The sequence below is a fragment of the Bos javanicus genome, chromosome 3 (genome assembly GCF_032452875.1).
Source record: "Bos javanicus breed banteng chromosome 3, ARS-OSU_banteng_1.0, whole genome shotgun sequence".
Classification (NCBI taxonomy): Eukaryota; Metazoa; Chordata; class Mammalia; order Artiodactyla; family Bovidae; genus Bos; species Bos javanicus.
The window spans coordinates 97,182,049-97,203,790 of record NC_083870.1 but is presented as its reverse complement, the minus strand read 5'-3'; the positions used below and the strand labels follow the sequence as shown (position 1 = coordinate 97,203,790).

At 36.7% G+C, this 21,742-nt stretch overlaps 1 protein-coding gene across 6 annotated transcripts in view; it reads right to left on the bottom strand.

Annotated features, from left to right (window-relative positions):
• LOC133244620 (BEN domain-containing protein 5) overlaps positions 1–21,742 on the bottom strand; it is a 1,484,041-nt gene that overhangs the window by 785,800 nt on the left and 676,499 nt on the right. For all 6 annotated transcript variants that reach the window (XM_061412038.1, XM_061412039.1, XM_061412040.1 and 3 more), the window contains exon 4: positions 9,006–9,100. In XM_061412038.1, coding sequence (XP_061268022.1) covers positions 9,006–9,100 — 95 coding nt within the window. The remainder of the gene's footprint in view (positions 1–9,005; positions 9,101–21,742) is intronic.

The window sequence follows — 21,742 nt, the reverse complement described above, 5'->3', positions numbered from 1 at the left end:
AGTTCTAATGAGGTGGATGAAACTGGAACCTATTATACAGAGTGAAGTAAGCCAGAAAGAAAAACACCAATACAGTATACTAATGCATATATATGGAATTTAGAAAGATGCTAACAATAACACTGTGTATGAGACAGCAAAAGAGACACTGATGTATAGAACAGTCTTATGGACTCTGTTGCAGAGGGAGAGGGTGAGAAGCTTTGGGAGAATGGCATTGAAACATGTATAATATCATGTATGAAACGAGTTGCCAGTCCATGTTCGATGCACGATACTGGATGCTTGGGGCTAGTGCACTGGGACGACCCAGAGGGATGGTATGGGGAGGGAGGAGGGAGGAGGGTTCAGGATGGGGAACACATGTATACCTGTGGCGGATTCATTTTGATATTTGGCAAAACTAATACAATTTGTAAAGTTTAAAAATAAAATAAAATTAATAATAATAATAATAATAAATAAAATACTTTTTTCAGTCCCACTCTCTCCTTTCCTTCTGATTCTAATGAAATAAATACTAAATTTATTGTCCCATCAGTCCTCAAGGTTCTGTTCATATTTATTGATCTGTTTTTTTTCCTCTATTGTTCAAAGGGGTAACTTCTATTGTCCCATCCTAACATTTATTTATTCTTTTTTCTGTTTCCCTACACTCTGCTATTGATCCCATCCTTAAATGGGTGATGGAAATCCAGATTCCTCAAGCAGTCTGACATCACAGAGAGGAGAGAAGTGTTCATTACTGACCAGCTGGAATGAAAGTCTCAGTTCCCTACTTTTCTCTGACACCACCTGGCTGGGGGTTTGAAGCAAAAATAGAAGTTTAAGCTTCCTGCTTGACATTTGTTGGTAAGGGAGAAAGTGGGGCAACAGTTTTTTTGTGTTTTTTTTTTCCCGACAGTATTTGATTAGAGTAAGTAATTATTGTCTCAGTGTTTTTGTCTTACTGGGCTGCCTTTTTCTTGTGCTTTGTTTAGCCCAAACAGGCTTCTGGGAAGGACTGTTTTGAGCCTGTGTCCATTGGTATTTCCAGGTTGCTGGCCTCTTAAGCAACCATTCTGCCATTTATGAGGCAACAATAAGACCCAGGATTCTCACCACTGTATCATATCCCAAGCTCTGAGACACCTAGCCATTCTTCCCTCATTACCTCACCTTTCAGAGTGATTCTATGTTTGTTCCATAAGTGAATACAATGGCCACAAGATTGGAAAGGGTCAGTTTTCATCCCAATCCCAAAGAAGGGCAATACCAAACAGTATTCCAACTACCATACAATTGTGCTCATTTCACATGCTAGCAAGATTATGCTCCAAATCCTTCAAGCTAGGCTTCAGTAGTATGTGAACCGAGAACATCTGGATGTACAAGTTGGGTTTTGAAGAGGCCGAGGAACCAGTGATAAAATTGCCAACATTTGTTGGATCATGGAGAAAGCAAGGGAAATCCTGAAAAACATCTACTTCTGCTTCATTGACTATGCTAAAACCTTTGACTATGTGGATAACAACAAGCCATGGAAAATTCTTAAGGAAATGGGAGCAAACCACATTACCTATCTCCTGAGAAACCTGTATGTGGTTCAAGAAGCAATAGTTAGAACTAGACAAGGAACAACGGACTTGTTCCAAAGTGAGAAAGGAGTTCAACAGGCTGTATATTGTCACCCTGCTTATTTAACTTAAAGCAGACTACATCATGTGAAATGCAGGGCTGGATGAATCACAAGTTGGGAGAAACATCAACAACCTCAGATATGAGGATGATTCTACTCTAACGGCAAAAAGTGAAGAGGAATTAAAGAGCCACTTGATGAGAGTCAAGGAGGAGAGTGAAAAGGCTGGCTTAAAACTCAACATTCAAAAACTAAGATCATGGCATCCTGTCCCTTTGCTTCATAGCAAATAGAAGGGGAAAAGTGGAAAGAGTAACAGATTTTATTTTCTCGGGCTAAAATGTCACTGCAGATGGTGACCACAGTCATGCAATTGATGCTTATTCCTTGGAAGAAAAGCTATGACAAACCTGGACAACATATTAAAAAGCAGAGATATCACTTTGTAGGCAAATGTCCATATACTCAAAGCTATGGTTTTTCCAGTAGTCATGTACAGACATGAGAGTTGGATCCTAAAGAAGGCTGAACACTGAAGAATTGATGCTTTCAAACTGTGGTGCTAGAGAAGACTCTTGAGAGTCCCTTGGACAGTAAGGATATCAAACCAGTCAATACTAATGGAAATCAACCCTGAATATTCATTAGAAGGACTGAGGCTGAGGCTAAAGTTCCAATATTTTGTTTACCTGATGTGAAGAGTCAATTCATTTGAAAAAAACTTGATCCTGGGAAAGAATGAAGGCAAAAGCAGAAGAAGGAAGCAGAGCATGAGATAGTTAAGATAGGATCACTGGCTCAATGGACAAAATTTGAGCAAACACTGGAAGATGGTGGAGGATAGAGCAAACCAGCCTGCTGTAGTGCATAAGGTTGAAAAGAGTCAGACAGGACTGAGTGACTGAACAACATAACTCCGCAGTCTTTCTTCTTAGAATTTCATTCCCCAATCACATTGAACTTTGTTTATCAAAGATATATACTTCACACATATCTCTGCCCACTATGATCTAGCTTTCATTCATCTTTCAGCTATCACAATAAATAATATTCCTAAATAAGGTCTCTTATCCTTGAAGCAGACTAAGTCTTATATGCTATATAGCATGCCAAATAGGCCCCACAGGTGGCTCAGTGGTAAAGTATCTGCCTGCCAATGCAGGAGATGCAGGAGATAGGGATTTGATCCCTGGGTCTGGAAGATTCTCTGGAAGAGGAAATGGCAAACAACTGCAGTATTCTTGCCTCAAAAATGCCATGGATAGAGGACAGGCCAGTCTGTGGGGTTGCAAGGAGTCTGATACAACTGAGTGATTGAATACATGCAAGTTCAAGCATGCTGATCTCCCTTTTGTTTTAATGATTATCATATTTATCAGATTACATATTTAATGTCTAGCCCTTTAGAGAACAGTAACCATATTTTTCTTGTTTTATTCTAATACCTTACATATTCCCTGGTACACTGTGGCCACTTAGCAAGCATTAGTTGACAAGCTGAAGGAAGGGAGAAAAGAATAAAGGAAGGAAGAGAGAAAGGAAGGTGAAAGGGAAGAAATGAAGGAACAATTATTCAGTCAGTTTTGGGTGAGAGAGGAAAATAAAAGAACTAGTCAGAAATTTTACTGAATAAGATCCTTGAGATTAAAAAAAAATATTTAGACATCCATTTCATATTCATTTCTCATAATATCTCTGAAAAAGTATTATTATGCACTTTTTACAGTGAGAAAACTGAGGCTTATAAAAGAGGTATCATGGCTCATCAGGTTATATCTTCTATTTGAAATCTCATTTTCTTAAGTTTTTGCTCTTGCCCCATTTCCTTAAGATCTAGCTAAATACCACCCACTCCAAAAGCTTCTCCTTTTCTTCTTAAGTCCTAATATCATCATTTTCTTCTTTATCTCTAATGCACAGCACAATTTATATACCTTTCTAATGGTTTTAAGTACCATGCTTCTTACATTGTACCTATTTATGTTTCATTTAAACTTCTTAAAAACAAAATTTTAAAGATATAATACAGGTCATATTCATATTTATTACCCCAATACTGAGCACAAAGTTAGATGTTCAATAAAAATGTGTTAATGAAAGCAACCTCTAAGATTAAGTCCAATTTCCTCAATCTACTACAATGGACAAGTCAATCAGAGAAGTTATTTCAGATTTACCAAAGGCCACAGAGCTTCATGCTACTCCCTGACTCTTTGTGCCCTCTCATCCACCCTTCCCATGCATGGAAAATTCAAGAAACCGTAAGATGGAGTCCTGAGATCCCTGGCTAATATTACGAATCACAAGCTGTGAAAACATCTTAGTTTTAGTTTCTTCATAAATGAGGATACAGATATTGGCTATTTTTTTAATGATGGTTTCCAGCAGCTTCCAGCACATAGAAATTTCAGCCTTTGACAATAGTAAAAAAAATATTAATCAGTTATGGTTGAAAAAAATGTGATGCTATAGAGTCCTCAGTCATTCAGTCAGATCAGTTGCTCGTCATGTCCGACTCTTTGTGACCCCATGGAATGCAGTACGCCAGGCTTCCCTGTCCATCACCAACTTCTGGAACTTGCTCAAACTCATGTCTATCAAGTTGGTGATGCCATCCAACCATCTCATCTTCTGTTGTCCCATTCTCCTCCTGCCTTCAATCTTTCCCAGCATCAGAGTTTTTTCCAGTGAGTCTTTGTAGCACTCCAAAGGATTGGAGCTTCAGCTTCAGCATCAGTCCTTTCAATGAATATTCAGGACTGAACTCCTTTAGGATTGACTGGTTTGATCTTCTTGCAGTCCAAGGGGCTCTCAAGAATCTTCTACAATACCAGAATTCAAAAGCATCAGTTCTTCAGCACTCAATTTTCTTTAAGGTCCAACTCCACAATCATATGCAACTATTGTAAAAAACAACTTTGACTAGATGGACCTTTATTGGCAAAGTGATGCCTCTGTTTTTTAGTATACTGTCAGATTGGTCATAGATTTTCTTCCAAGGAGCAAGTGTCTTTTAACTTCATGTCTATAGTCACCATTTGCATGATTTTGGAGCCCAAGAAAATGGAGCCCATTGCTTCCATTGTTTCCCTATCAACTTGCCATGAAGTGATGGGATCATATGCCATGATCTTTGTTTTTGACTGTTGAGTTTTAAGCCAGCTTTTTCTCTTTCACTTTCATCAAGAGGCTCTTTAGCTCCTCTTCAGTTTCTGCCATAAGGGTGGTGTCATCTGCATATCTGAGGCTATTGTTATTTCTTCCAGCAATCTTGATTCCAGCTTGTGTTTCATCTAGAGTGGCATTTTGCATGATGTACTCTGCATATAAGTAAAATAAACAGAGTATAAAATATACAGCCTTGACATACTCCTTTCCCAATTTGGAACTAGTCTGTTGTTCCATGTCCAATTCTAACTGTTGGTTCTTGACCTGCGTACAGATTTCTCAGGAGCCAGGTAAGGTAGTCTGGTGTTCCTGTCTCTTGAAGAATTTTCCACAGTTTGTTCCAATACACACAGTCAAAGCCTTTGGCATAGTCAATGAAGCAGAAGTAGATGTTTTTCTGAAACTCTCTTGATTTTTTTTAATGATCCTACAGATATTGGCAATTTGATCTCTCGTTCCTCTGCCTTTTCTAAATCCAGCTTGAACCTTTGGAAGTTCTCGGTTCACATACTGTTTAATTCACATACTGTTCACATAGCTTGGAGAATTGTGAGCATTACTATGCTAGTGTGAGATGAGTGCAATTGTGCGGTAGTTTGAACATTTTTTGGCATTGCCTTTCTTTGGGATTGAAATGAAAGTTAACCTTTTCCAGTCCTGTGGCCACTGCTGAGTTTTCCATATTTGCTGGCATATTGAGTGCAGCACTTTCATTGCATCATCTTTTAGAATTTGAAACAGCTCTGCTGGAATTCTATCACCTCCACTAACAACCAACAATCCTTAGAAGTCCAATATGTAAACAGAATTAGAATGAAGGCAGAAAACTTCTAAATCTTTCAGCTTCTCCATTTTCCTGCTACTGCTACTGCTAAGTCACTTCAGTCGTGTCCGACTCTGTGCGACCCCATAGACGGTAGCCCATCAGGCTCCCCCGTCCCTGGGATTCTCCAGGCAAGAACACTGGAGTGGGTTGCCGTTTCCTTCTCCAATGCATGAAAGTTAAAAGGGAAAGTGAAGTCGCACAGCCATGTCTGACTCTTAGCCATGTCAGACCCCGTGGACTGCAGCCTTCCAGGCTCCTCCATCCATGGGATTTTCCAGGCAAGAGTACTGGAGTGGGTTGCCATTGCCTTCTCCAATTTTCCTGCTAGTTATGCTGATTTTTAAGTCCTCAAGGCAGAACAGTCTTGAGAGGTCATATGTTTATCTGCATAATGGCTTTTTAATTGCTTCTTTTGCTCATTTGCTTTCCATAGTTAATTGATTACCAGATCCATGCTAAGGCCTGCAGGTATCTTTGCTTAGAATAAATTACAGACCCCTGTGACAGGTGAAGAGGAAAGCTCATTTCACCTTGAAAATGTGAAGAAAGTTTGTTTTCCCAATCTGGTATATATTTCATCCAGAAAATTTAGGGTTTCTAATGTTTGTCATGAAGTAAGGATATTTCCAAGGCCTGTTTAAAATATTAAATTAGGTAAAGCCCATAAAGGCTTCCCAGGTGGTGCTAGTGGTAAAGAATCTGCCCGCCAACGCTGGAGACATAAGAGACAGGTTTGACTCCTGGGTCTGGAAGATCCCTTGGAGGAGGGCATGGCAACCCACTCCAGTATTCTTCCTTGAGAATCGCATGAACAGTGAAGCCTGGTGGACTACAGTCTATAGGGTCACAAAGATTTGGACACGACTGAAGTGAGTTAGCATGCACAATGCCCATAGGGACTTCCTAGGTGGCTCATTGGTAAAGAATCTGCCTGCTAAGCAGGAGATACAGGTTCAATCCTTGGGTCAGGAAGATTCCCTGGAGGAGGACATGACAACCACTCAAGTATTCTTGCCTGGAGAATCCCATGAACAGAGGTGACTGGCGGGCTACAAACTCCATAGGACCAGTAAAATCTAATAATCTGAGAGCCAAACAGTCACACACATTTCTTTATGTTACTCTGGGAACATTTATGATGATGATTACTGGAAAATAGGTTCTGGTACCAGTAATAAACACAAGGAGCAAAAGAAATTCCTAGGCAGAAAGCACCAAAGTGACAGAAAGGATCTTCAGAACAAAGCAGTAGAAAGAAGGGTAATAATCATGGCCTACAGAGATCAGTTAATAAAATTCTAATATGAAATTTCCCTTTTGGAACAGATTGTTTCTATCATATTCATACAGTATATCCCCAGTATCTATATCTATAGCACATGGTACATTAAGGTATTCAATAAAGTCCTGTTAGCTAAATAAATCTCCAAACATCTTGCTTGAAGAAAGGATAGTGTGAAAGAAGATGAGAAACTTCCCATTCAATGTCTGGGAATAGAAAAGTAAAAATCTCTCTGAGAGATTAAACATGTCAATGACTTTACTTATTCTGGTACCTTGTACCTTATTGGCTTCAACTACAACAAACTTGGTTCTAAAACTTTAAACCTCTTTAGACCACTAGAGAAGTACAGTGACCACATAGCAGATTCTGCTCAGAGCCTATCAACACTGGATGAGAATGCTGACTTAATTCTAAGACATTATAACGTAAATATAAAGAGTCATTAATATTTCAAAATCTTGTCAAGAGCCCTAAAAGAGAGGACCCAAATGGTAGTGCATGAGAAACAAAACAAAATGAAATAATTAAGGCAGAAGGGTTTTCAAAAGCAAACAAAAAGACTCCAGAACTGAACACTTGAGGAAACCAAATGGTTATTATTACCGCTATGTAAGATCCCAACACAGAGTCTCATAAAAGAAGTACAATGTTATTTTAAGGCCCCTGTGAGCAGATCAACAGTGATATGCTTTGTTGACAAGATTTGAAGCACACATCTACATATATGCCTATTAACAGAAAGAAGTGTTTTGTTATTATCCACTCAGGCTGAATTCAGAAACTCACAGCAAAGGTCTGCCTCCTGTTCAGATCCCAATGTTGAAAGGAAACTGAGAAACAGCAGTATAGTTAATTTGACTTAGTAAAGCAAAAAAAAAAAAAAAAAAAGGCTCAGGAAGATATTTTTACCTTTAATAAATAGTTTTGATTATCATCATCAAATGCCTACATTTTTACAAACCTGAGTTTCTCAGCCCAGCATTTATAGAAAATTGCCAAGTATCATTTCTAAATAAAAGCACAATTCAATATTTATGAATAGCTAGCTTTCTATAAATATAGACATTTGGAGATGATCTTCTCACTAGTCATTAAAATTTGAACAGGGATCAAAGCTAGAATAATATTAACAATTCCTTGCATTTGTAGAGTATTCTACAAAATACTATTAATAACAGATGACATTTATTGAGTACTTAGCAAGTGCCAGGCACTTTACATGTAAATTCTCATCATGAATTCAATTCAGCTCAACAAGCATTCACTTAACACCTACTGTGTGATAGGTGAATAACACTTGGTTTCTGGCTTTAAAAACTCTCATTTTGGTGCACTCAGTCAATGTTGAATGAATAAATGGATGAACAAAGTAATCAGTTTGAATGGCAGTGTGGGATAATAACAATAACACAGGCTCTTCCCCTTAGTATTTATGGTCATGAGAAAATACTTAACCTATCCTAGCTCCAGTGTCTTCATCTGTAATATAGGGATCTTTAAAATAATCTCCCTTGCTTGTTGTGAGAATTGTAACATCAAATATAAAACATCTGACAAAGAACAGATTTTCTCAGTGACAGTCGTTATTATTAACATTATCATCATCATCATCATTACTGTTATTAGTAATCCTATCCAACTGTCCTCAGCTACACTATAGCAATGGGACAAATAGAACTTTAGCATCCAGAAATATTCACACCATATCTATACAAAGAATCCACAACAAACAAGCAAAGCAAGGGAACTCTGCAAAACTGTAGCTCCCAATATCCTCTGGGGTTAATGTACAATATCTCTGCCCAGGTTAGAAAGGAAAAAACAGAGTCAGCTTTATGCTTCCAAAGATGTCATGATAAAAGCCAAATAAGACAGGAAGTTTATCTTATCAAATAACAGACTGTACATTCCCTCATAAGAGAATGCTAGTAATTCCACACATGGAACCATGTTTTCTTTTCCCACATTCTCAAAGAGCCATGCCTAGAGCCCAGACAACAAACATGCAGAAACTCATTGAACTCCTCTTAGGGCCAGTAGAGCAGATAAATTGGAGCCCTGAGTCACATTCTCCAATCAAAAGGAAATCCATTCTGTGGGTCACTTACCATTTTGGTCTGCTGGTAGACTTCACCATAGGGGCCATCCCATCTCTATAAAGACTTTTAGTTTTGCTGAAGTTAACAATGTTGAAAATGACTCTCTGAGAAAGAAAGAGGGAAAAGTTAACAGAAGACTGTGCTATTCAGGTTGCCCCTTTCTGATAATTAGAACTGGAAGTAAAAAGCAGGGTTAAGGGAAACCATATGGACTAGCTACCAACATAGTGAGAATAAATGATATTCACAGAAATTCAGTGTTTCTGCTAGCTTAGCATAGTAATCAAGAACACAGACTCTGGAATCTGGAAGGCTTAGTTTTAATCTCACTCTACCACTCTTAGTCTGTGACCTTGCCAAGCTACTAAATCTTTCTTTGCCTCAGTTTCCTCATCTGAAAAATTGCGATAATAATAGTACCTAGGGTTACTGATGAGAAATGATTTAATGTACAATGCTTGGAGCTTTGCTTGGTACATAGTGAATGCTATATAAGTTTTAGTTATTTTATTAATTGTGCCTTTTCTCTAGGCTCACCTAGAATTTCCATGGAAATTAATAATATCATTATAATAACAGTGGTTCATTTGAAATTCAACAAAACTAATGATAATAACTTAGTGAAAAATTGAAATAAAAAAAAGAAAAATTGAAATGAAAAACTTATATAGCTGCTTTGACTACAGCTACAGAATATATGTTTTCTCCCTTTTTGTTATCTTCTGCCAGGGGCCAGGAGTACTGGGCTCAATCCTAATCTTTAGTATCAGTTTATAGGAGCACAGACACATAGGTGAGTTCCTTCCCTCCCTGGGTCTCACCTTTACAATGGGGGTGTGGAATGTTTTAGATGACTAAAACCCTTCCAGAAGTGCAGTAGACTTAAAAGAAATCAAGTCTTTGTTTTAGTAAAGTACTTTATCACAAGTGAGGAAGACAGATGGGGAAAGGAAAGAGAATTGGGGTTAAAAGACATTAAATGACCACTGAAACAGTCCAAAGGAAAAAGGATGAGGATCAGGGCAAGAGCAGCCTGAATAGTTAGAGAAAATGAAAGGCTTTCACAAGGTTACCATAGGCTGGCCTTTCTGTCCAAAGGCAGTGAAAAACAGAAGCATCAAAATTCATGTATTAATTCACTGAATAAATATTTATTGTGTGAAGTATTAATGTCAAGTGCCAGAAATTGTATACATTTAAATTTTTTTTAATATTCTCCTACAATTATAGTAAAATATAAACATCTTCATTATACAGATGTGGAAACTGAGGTTCAGTGATGTTAATTAACCTGTCTTAAGGTGTGCAATTAACAGATGGAGAACTGATATCTAAACTCAAGGAATAAAAGAGTTAAGACAGCCAAGATCTCTAAGTTACTCACTAAGGTTCCAATTTCATAACTCCAATCAAGTCTGTTTTCCAAAATTAGGGCAAAAATAAATATAAATACAGTGGGCAATTTTTGAAGCCTTTAAAACTTTTTTTCCTTTAAAAATAGAATACCAAAACCATTTCCTCTGGATTCATATTTGGGACTACCATAAAATGCTTTGTTCTATGCAGTAAGGTCTTAGGAATAACTCATGTTTTCCTTTCTCCTCTGAGACCTAGCCATTGACCCTCTCTCTAGGCATTTCAGTTTCCAACCTCTTTTCTGTCATTACGTTAAGTCATCAAGAATGTCCAAAGCTATTCCATTATTAATAAACCAGACCTGCCTGTTGTCAGTTCAATTATTTCTCCTAGGGTCTTGGCTACTGTTTGATTTAAGAAAATCACTATCAAGGGGGACAAAGGGCCTTTGAACCTCACAGGGCTTAATCCCCCTTTTTACTTCTGAAATTCCAGATGTCAGATCCATTTCCAATGAACCTGGGAGCCATGATGTACTTTTAGGATCTAGACTAATGCTAAATGCAAGAGGAGATCTAATACAGAAAGAATGTGTATATATGAAGCTGGAATAAAAAAAAATGAAAAAGTGGAATATTTATTGATCATTAATATACTACTATTTGCCAAAAACTTTTCCCCAGATATATAAAATATACTATATTATTTAGCTTCTCTATTCACAGAATTGTTTATTTTAGACTAACTTAAGACATGAGAAAATTGAGTCTAATAAAGGGTAATTACACCCCCACCCCCAGATCCCAGAACTATTAATTGGTAGAGCTAGAACTTAAATCCTAAATGTCTGGACAGTAAATATACTTTCTCTACGATACCAAACGCAGAAAGAAAACAATCTTTCTTTCTTTCTTTCTTTTTAGCTGCATATCTTGTAGGATCTTAGTTTCCCAACCAGGAATCCAACTCGGGTCCCGGCAATGAAAATGCCAAGTCCTCACCACTGGACCACCCGGGAATTTGTGAACACATTCTTTTATGATTCTTCACCCATGCATTTTTTTAATTTATTTTTTTAAACATTTTCATTTTGTATTGGGGTATAGTTGATCAACAAATAATGCCATGATAGTTTCGGGTGAATAGCAAATGAACTCAGCCATACATATACATGTATCCATTTCTACCCAAACTCCCCTCCTATTTAGGCTGCCACATAACATTGAGCAGAGTTCACTATGCTATACAGTAGGGCAGCAGTGTGTACATGTCCATCCGAAACTCCATAACTATTTCTTTCCCTTGGCAACCATAAAATCGTTCTCTAAGTCTGGGGGTCATTTTCTGTTGTGCAAGTTCATCATTTCTTTTTAGATCCCACATAAAAGGGATGTCATACAGTATTTTTCCTTCCCTATCTGACTTACTTCACTCAGTATGACACTCTCTAAGTCCATCCATGTTGCTGCAAATGGCATTATTTTGTTCTTTTTAATGGCTGAGTAATATTCCACCGTATATATGTACCACATCTTCTTTAGCCTTTCCTCTGTCGATGGACATTTAGGTGGCTTCCATGTCTTCGCTCTTGTAAACAGTGGTGCAATGAACTTTGGGATGCCTGTATCCTTTCCTGGTTTTTTTTTTTTGTTTGTTTGTTTTTTTTTTTTTTTTCAGATAAATGCCCAGGAGTGGGATTGTAAGGTCATATGGTAGCTCTATTTTGAGTTTTTAAGGAAAAAAAAAAAACAACTATAGTAGTCACTGTACCAATTTACATTCCTACCAACAGTGTTGGAGAGTTCTCTTCTCATCACACCCTCTCCAGCCTTTATGGTTTGTGGATTTTTTAAATCATAGACTTTCTGAGTGGTGTGAGATGGTATCTCATTGTAGTTTTGATTTCCATTTCTCTAATAATTAGTGATGTTGAATATCTTTTCATGTGTCTCTTGTCCATTTGTATATCTTCCTTGAAGAAATGTCTATTTAGGTAGATGTTCTGCTTGTTTTTTGATTGAGTTATTTGTTTTGATGCTGTTAAGCATCATAAGCAGTTTGTAAATTTTGGAGACTAATCTCTTGCTGGTCACATCATTTGCAAATATTTTCTTCCAATCTATGGTTGTCTTTCTGTTTTGTTTATTCTTTCCTTTAGTGTGAAAAATCTTTTGAGTTTAAGTAAGTCCCATTTGTTTATTTTTGTTTTTATTTCCATTATTCTGAGAGATGGATCAAAAATTACTACAATTTATGTCAGAGAGTATTCTATGTTTTCCTCTAGGAGTTTTATGGTGTCCAGTCTCACAGTCTTTAATCAATTTTGAAATTATTTTTGTGTATCCTACTTGTTAATCTTTGAAAATGTTTTGTAGATTATTTAGCAAGGCAGCATGTGGTTGTGAGAATCAAAGGTATTTGGAAGCAAGCAGTGCAGGAAATCTTGGCTTCCGTATTTTCTAGTTATTTGGAAGTTATTTACTCAAAATACATAGGACAAAACTACATCTATGAGGTAATGGTAACAGTAACAACTATAATAATAACTAACAACTTCTGAGACTTTCTATGCACCTAATTCTAAGCTGTGCATGCTAAGTCATGCTAAATCGCTTCAGTTGTGTCTGACTCTGTGCGACCCTATGGACTACAGCCTGCCAGTCTCTGTTCATGGGATTCTCCAGGCAAGAATACTGGAGTGGGTTGCCATGCCCTTCTCCAGGGGATCTTCCTGACCCAGAGATCGAATCTCCATCTCTTACATCTAACTACATTGGCAGGTAGGTTCTTTACCATTAGCACCAAAATCACCTGGACAGTTTTTAAGTTACTAGAGATGCATGGACCTGATCTTATGTACCTCATCCTAAGCTTCCCTGGTAGCTCAGTTGGTAAAGAGTCTGCTTGCAATGTGGGTGACCTGGGTTTGATCCCTGGGTTGGGAAGATCCCCTGGAGAAGGAAATTGCAACCCAATCAATAATTCTTGCTTGGAGAATTCCATGGACAGAGGAGACTTGTGGGCTACAGTCCATGGGGTCACAAAGAGTTGGACACAATTGAGTGACTAACTTTCACTTCCACTTTTTATCCTAAGCTGATATCTGATGTATTAACTCACTTGTTTTGAGGATAATGAATTTTTTCAGACAGGGACAATTTATTACCTCTTTAGGGTGAGGCAAGTGGTATCAAGAATAAGCAACTTAAAATTACATAGCTAGTTTGTAGTAGAGTTAGAATTTGAATCAAGTCCATTGACTCAAGAGAATAAGGTCTTGGACTTTCCAGATAGATATATCTGAGATTGAAACCTAGTTCCTCACTGGTTTTGTGAACTTGGGCAAGATAATTACTCATTTTTGATACTATTTTAAAAATCAATCAGGGATTGAGATGATAATACCATTTTAACAAAGTTGTTATAAGAATCTGTAAGATTATATAAGTAATCAACTGGCACATTATATCTAGATAAGAATAAGAATTCGATATTTATTGGACTTCTCCCCTTATCTGCAACAAAACTAGATCTTTCAGTTTTTTACAGCTTCCTTCCTTCTCTCTTTCCTTCATTTTTCCCCCAATCCTTCCTTCCATTACTTCTCCATTATTTATTTTTCTATATTAAAAGATATAACCCAGGCTTCTTGTTTTAGTAATAGGATGCTCTAAATTGAAGCTTTGTAAATGGTGACCTGTAGCACGAGCTCTCAAGGTAGTCTTGTGTGAGGCTTGGAGCTCTGCCCATCATGACTAAGGGGCTCATGGTGCTACGGAGGAATACAAGAACTCCACTTCAGGTATAAGCCAAGGAGTGGTGCAGTGTTGCTGAGGGTATAGTAAGGAGCCTGCATGCAGTCTCAGACAGTGGCTTTAATCTTTTTCTTCCCATATATCCAATACTTTTGCCCAATCAAGAGTAAATTTTTCACTTAATGGTGTCCAAGCTGTCCCAAGGACTAGTCTAAATAGGCCTGAATATTCTACAAATTAGAGAGTCATAATTATTTTAAAACATTTAATTACCTTTTTATTGCTTAGTAGCTAAGTCGTGCCCAACTTATTGCATGGGCTGCTGCCCACCAAGCTCCTCTGTCCATGGAATTCTCCAGGCAAGAATACTGGAGTGGGTTGCCAGTCCCTTCTCCAGGAGATCCTCCCAAGCCAGGGATGGAATTCAAGTCTCCTGCATTGCAGGAAGATTCTTTATCACTCAGCCACCAAGAAAGCCTTAAATCAGTATAATATTGAAAGTCTGATTAGATTTTAATATCATTTGATTTTTATAAGAAATTTCAATATTGCAATTATAAATGAAAAAAGGAAAACTATTAGATACTCTAATATAATTTCACATGGTTTATATATTTGAACAGTTTAAAATTTTTATCACTTTATTGTGGGAACAGTTTCTTATTAATGTTTATTAAGACTGCATAGATCATTGAAAAGTCTTGATCAGGAATTTCATATATTCATTTCAGAAATCAAAACCTCATACAAAAATAGAAAGTTCAATGGACAAAAGCTAAAGTATTTCAATAAGAAAGCTGTGGTATATATACACAATGGAATATTACTCAGCCATTAAAAAGAATACATTTGAATCAGTTCTAATGAGGTAGATGAAACTGGAGCCGATTATACAGAGTGAAGTAAGCCAGAAGGAAAAACGCCAATATAGTATACTAACACATATATAAGGAATTTAGAAAGATGGTAACAATAACCCTGTATGTGAGACAGCAAAAGAGACACAGATGTATAAAACAGTCTTTTGGACTCTGTGGGAGAGGGAGGGGGGGATGATTTGGGAGAATGGCATTGAAACATGTATAATATCATATAAGAAATGAATCGCCAGTCCAGGTTCGATGCAGGATACAGGAAGCTTGGGGCTGGTGCATTGGGATGACCCAGAGGGATGGTATGGGGAGGGAGGTGGGAGGGGTGTTCAGGATTAGGAACACGTGTACATCTGTGGCGGATTCATGTTGATGTATGGCAAAAGCAATACAATATTGTAAAGTAAAAATAAAATAAAATAAAAAATAGAGTGACTAAACAATGAGGTCCTACTGTACATCACAGGGAACCATATCTAATCTCCTGAGATAAACCATAATGGGAAAAGAATATATATGTATATAACTGAGTCACTTTGTACAGGAGAAATTAGCACAACATTGTAAATCAACTATACTTCAGTTAAATAAATAAATGAAATGTCCATGTCCTAATCCCTAAAAAAAAAAAAAAATTAGCATTTGATATCCTTTGTGTAGTTTTTTTGTTTTATTTTAAAATTTTGTGTTAATTTTTTTAAATCAAGCTTCATATGGTCATCCTCTAAACATTCCCAGGTATTACAACATTCTGCATCGGTATCATCTTCCCTATATGTTCAAGTGTTATTTTCTCTGTATGCCTGAAACTGAAAGCAGTTGGAGAATATAGCTCTGGATAACCTTCCACAAACTGCCAGAAACTACAGGATATTTAGGAACATTATTTACATGAAGAGCTCCTAATAAATAAAAAGAAATCCACAGATGCTAGAAAAATAGATGTATAGAAGGCAGATTATTGGTCTTGGTATCTAAGAACTTAGATTTTTAAAAATCTATGCAAGGATAATAAATGAGGCCATGAATCTGTTTGAGGAAGACTATCTGACATGAGTGAAAGTGAAAGTGAAGTCACTCAGTTGTGTCTGACTCTTTGCGACCCCATGGACTGAAGCCTGCCAAACTCCTCCACCCATGGGATTTTCCAGGCAAGAATACTGGAGTGGGTCGCCACTGGTCTCCCGCAAAGCAGGCAGACTCTTTACTGTCTGAGCCAGCAGGGAAGCCTTCCTGAGATGGGAAGCATCTGACATGAGATGCTTTCACAAATATAGGATTCTCAAAATGATATAGTATTAGTGGAATTGTGGTCTAGAAAGAAACCATTCGCTAACAATGGGAGATGACAAAGATACATGTGTATCTATTCCTAGATCTGGGGGTAGAAAATAATTTTAAAACATGGGCCAGAACACTTTTAGGTTTCAGTTTGAATTTACACCACCTGCTTAAGAATTGGGGCTTCCCCGGTGACTGGATTCAGTGGTAAAATATCCACCTGCCAAGCAGGAGATGCAGGAGTCGCAAGTTTGATCCCTGAATCAGGAAGATCCCCTGGAGAAGGAAATGGCAACCCATTCCAGTAGTCTTGCCTGAAAAATCCCATGGACAGGGGAACCTGAAGGCTACAGTCCAGTGGTGTTGCAAAGAGTCCAGCACAACTGAGCATGTATGCACGCTTAAGAATCCAGGCCAAGCATTTACAATAAATTTCGTTACAGGGCTTCCCTGATATCTCAGTTGGTAAAGAATCCACCTGCAATGCAGGAGACCCTGGTTGGATTCCTGAGTCGGGAAGATCTGCTGGAGAAGGGAAAGGCTATCCATGTCAATATTCTGGCCTGGAGAATTCCATGGACTGTATAGTTCATGGGGTTGCAAAAGTCAGACAGGACTGAGCAACTTTCACTTTCACTTCATTACAGGAAGATATCCCTGGAGCACCTGGTTCAAGCAATAAAAAAATACTTTTAATTTGAATGCACACATTTCAGCCTAGGCACACAGAATTTCCATAATGAAGCCCTAAAAAGGTCAAACTTTCACATACATTTATAAAACATAAAAAAATCCACACTAAAAGTGAGAACCAGTCAGAGAAATAGACAACTGACTTAGAAAACAAAGAATACTAATCATAAAACTATCTGGTGAACTATAGAGAAAGTACTTTTAAGTGATTAAAAAAATAAAAGAATGTTCAAATACATGAGAACAGAACAAAACACAGTGTTTTTTTTTTTAATGCCAGAAATAGTCTAGAAAAATTATAAAGTATTTTTAGAAATTATAAGAGATAAAAAATTCAGTAGCCTGGTTAAGGGGCAGAATGGATAAAATTTTCAAAATTCAACAGCAAGATTTAACAAGATAGAAAATATGAAAAGAGACACAGAAGAAATAAACAAAAATATGTATCTGATAAGAGTTCTAAAAAGAGAGACAAGAGAAACTGGGAGAGGCAAAATCCACAGAGAAAAGACTGAATATATTCGAGAAGTGATGAAAGACAGGAATATTCAGATTTAGGAATCACAAGTCCATCCAAAGTAAGATTTTTTTAAATCTAGATATAGACTCATCATAGTGAAACTATTGAATACAAAACACCAAAAATGAAGAGCATGTTTTCAAAACTAATAAAAGAAAATAAAAACTACGTACAAAGGAACAGAAGTTAAACTTAAGCAAATTTAATACCAGCAACATGAGAAACCAGAAAATAATGGAATAACATCACCCAAGAAAAAGGGTATAATAAATTTTCATACAAAGCCTAAGAAGTTTAGCAATTTCAGATTTCAGTGACGGAGCTACTAAAAGACGAATTTCAGAAGAAGAAATTGACCACAAAAGGTAATGATGGCAAGAAGCAACAATGGGCAGAGAAACAAGTAAATATAAATAATAACTGACTAAAACTATAACAATATTAATTTTTAGAGCTGTTAAAAATTTTGCCCAAAACACGGGTTAGTAAAGCAGATGGTGGTGAAATGGAGAGAGGCAAAATCAGAGTTAAAGCATTATAAGATCTTTCTATGATTCCAAAGGAGGATAGGGAAGCCAATTAACTTAATGAAAGTGAAAGTGTCAGTCACTCAGTCCTGTGTCTGACTCTCTGAGACCCCATGGACTGTAGCACATCAGGTTTCTCTGTCCATGGATTTTCCAGACAAGAATACTGGAATGGGTAGTCATTACCTTCTCCAAGGGATCTTCCTGACCCAGGGATTAAACAGAGGTCTCCAGCATTGCAGGCAGATTTTTTATGGTCTGAACCACCAGGGAAACCCTATTTAACTTAATTGCCATAAACAAGAATGTGACAATCAAGAATAGTCACTATAATAATAGAAACAGGATTAGTAAATTCCAAATGAGTAAAAAAAAAAAAGAGAGAGAGAGAGAATAAAGAAAGGATGACAAATATAATAGAAGATATTATAAGGAATAAAAAGAAAAGAGAAACATTATTGAAAACTCAAAATGACAGTAAAAATAATTCTAAATATCTATAATCATAGATATTGAAAACTGACAAATTTATTTGTTAAAAAACTGATTAGAAAAATCTACACTTATCATCTTTCCCAGAGACAAGCATAAGAAATAATGGCACAAAATTTTGAAATTGAAAATCTAGAAAAAGATATAAAAGATATAACATGAAAACACTAAAGGAAAGTTGTTTGAGTTATGGCAGTATCAGATATTGATTTTTCCTCAAAACATATTGAGGAAAAATGTAAAATTAAGGATATAATCACCATATAAAAGCAAATATTCTACATGAAGATCAACTTTAAATTTGTATGCACCTAATAAGAGTATACACGACTGAGTGACTGAACTGAACTGAACTGAACTGAACTGAAAAAGAGCATAAAATATATAAAGCAAAAAATTGACAACACCACAAGTAAAAACTGACTGGGCCACAATGATTAATCTCAGTAATTGATACTGTAAACAACCAAAAATTCTGAAGGCTATAGAAAACCAAAAACTTCCAATTTGATAAGCTCCAGCTTCCCTGGTGGCTCAGATGGTAAAGAATCTGCCTGAAATGTGGAAGAATAGGGTTAAATTCCTGGGTCAGGAAGATCCCCTTGGAGAAGGAAATGGAAACCCACTCCAGTATTCTTGCCTGGAAAATTTCATGGACAGAGGAGCCTGGCTGGCTACAGTCTAAGGAGTTGCAAAGAGCTGGGCACGACTGAGCAACTAATACTGAAAGATCACTTATTAAAATCTATAAAACTTTCCACATACACAATTAGGAAATAAAGTTTTTTTTCAAGTAATAAGAGAGATTTGTAAAAGATTAAGTACGTACATATTGTCACAAAACAAATCTCAACAAATATCAAAGAATTCATATTCTTCTAATCACAACTTCCCACTATCCAGTCATAAAATTATAAATCTGGTACAAAAAAAGTTGACCCAAAACTCTCAAACATTTTGAAATTTTTATATACTCTTCTTAATTTTTATGTATCAAAGAAGAAATAATGAGGGAAAGTACAAAGTATTTAAAATTGGATGATTGATTCAGCACTATATAGCAAAGCAATGTCACACAGAAAAAAATATATACAGAGAAATTAAATTTTAGCCCTATGTGTCTATACTAGAAAGGAAGATAGAAAAAGAGAGTGCCAAGTACTTAACTTAAAAAGTTAAGAAACAAACAGAAAATAATTCATACCAAAGAATCTCAGAAATGGAAAACATTGGAAGTACTTGGGATGCAAGTCTGAGCTTGGTTCATAGTCCTTGTAAAGAAAAATTAACTCCCAAATTCCTTCCCTCACATCAACACCCAAGTGACTCTTCATCCATCATGACAGGAAACTAGAGGCTTATTCTCTGGAGAGGTGGAAGGGATTCCAGATTCAAATTCCAGAATACTGACAGTCAAGCTTATCTCTATAGACAGTAGCTTAAAATATATATATTCTGTGGGAAAATCAACTCAATCAAAGATAAAGGATATACAAATATTAGCATGGGAGACTTCCCCAAGGAAATAGATCAACATAGTCCAAACATGTATTTAGAACCTCTATTTCAAAGTTTAATGGCAATCTTTTATTGATGAAACACGTCAATAAAGAGAGCAAAGCAGCCAAGTGAAGGTATGATGGGGGTTGGGGAGGGGGGGACAGAAACGATTTGCAAAAGGTGCATTAAATACCAATTTAACAGGAAAAGAAGAAATAATTATTAGCAAAAGGCCAGAGGCAGGTGGAATTGTTGCAGAACAGAAAAATTTAATCATATAACACAAGACTCATCTGAATTAATAGTTGGAAGTGAAAGCTCAGTCGTGTCTGACTCTTTGCAACCCCATGTACTATAGACTACCACGCTCCTCTGTCCATGGGGTTTTCTAGGCAAAAGTACTGGACTGGGTTGCCATTTCCTTCTCCAGAGGATCTTCCTAACCCAGGGATTGAACCCAGGTCTCCTGCATTGTAGGCAGACGCTTTACCATCTGAGCCACCAGGGAAGTCCTAGTTACCTATTGACAATAAAAGATTGAATATTATTTTAACCAAAAGATGACATAAATATGTGGAGGAGGAGAAGTGCTTAAATTTTGTAGCAGAACTGTTAAAGGATGAAAACACCATCTCATAATACAAAGTAGGTAAACACTACTGAAAACTAAGATGACTAGAGAATAGATGTATAGAAGTTTTATTTAGAAATACAGAAGTAATACCAGAAGAAACAATGATACACCACATTAACAAATTGAAAGATAAAAACCATATGATTATCTCAATAGATGCAGAGAAAGCCTTTGACAAAATTCAACATCCATTTATGATAAAAAACCCTCCAGAAAGCAGGCATAGAAGGAACATACCTCAACATTATAAAAGCCATATATGATAAACCCACAGCAAACATTATCCTCAATGGTGAAAAATTGAAAGCATTTCCCCTAAAGTCAGGAACAAGGGTGCCCACTCTGACCACTACTATTCAACATAGTTTTGGATGTTTTAGCCACAGTAATCAGAGAAGAAAAAGAAATAAAAGGAATCCAAATTGGAAAAGAAGAAGTAAAACTCTCAGTGTTTGCAGAGGACATGATCCTCTACGTAGAAAACCCTAAAGACTCCACCAGAAAATTACTAGAGCTAATCAGTGAATATAGTAAAGTTGCAGGATATAAAATTAACACACAGAAATCCCTTGCATTCCTACACACTACCAATGAGAAAACAGAAAGAGAAATTAAGGAAAAATTCCATTCACCATTGCAAAGAAAAGAATAATATACTTAGGAATAAATCTACCTAAAGAAACAAAAGACCTATATATAGAAAACTATAAAACATTGATGAAAGAAATCAAAGATGACACAAATAGATGGAGAAATATAACATGTTCATGGATCAGAAGAATAAATATAGTGAAAACGAGTATACTACCCAAAGCAATCTACAGATTAAATGAAATCCCTATGAAGCTACCAACAGTATTTTTCAGAGAACTAGAACAAATAATTTCACAATTTGTATGGAAATACAAAAAACCTTGAATATCCAAAGCAATCTTGAGAAAGAAGAATGGAACTGGAGGAATCAACCTGCCTGACTTCAGTCTCTACTACAAAGCCACAGTCATCAAGACAGTATGGTACTGGCACAAAGACAGAAACATAGATCAATGGAACAAAACAGAAAGCCCAGAGATAAATCCACACACCTCTGGACACCTTATCTTTGACAAGGGAGGC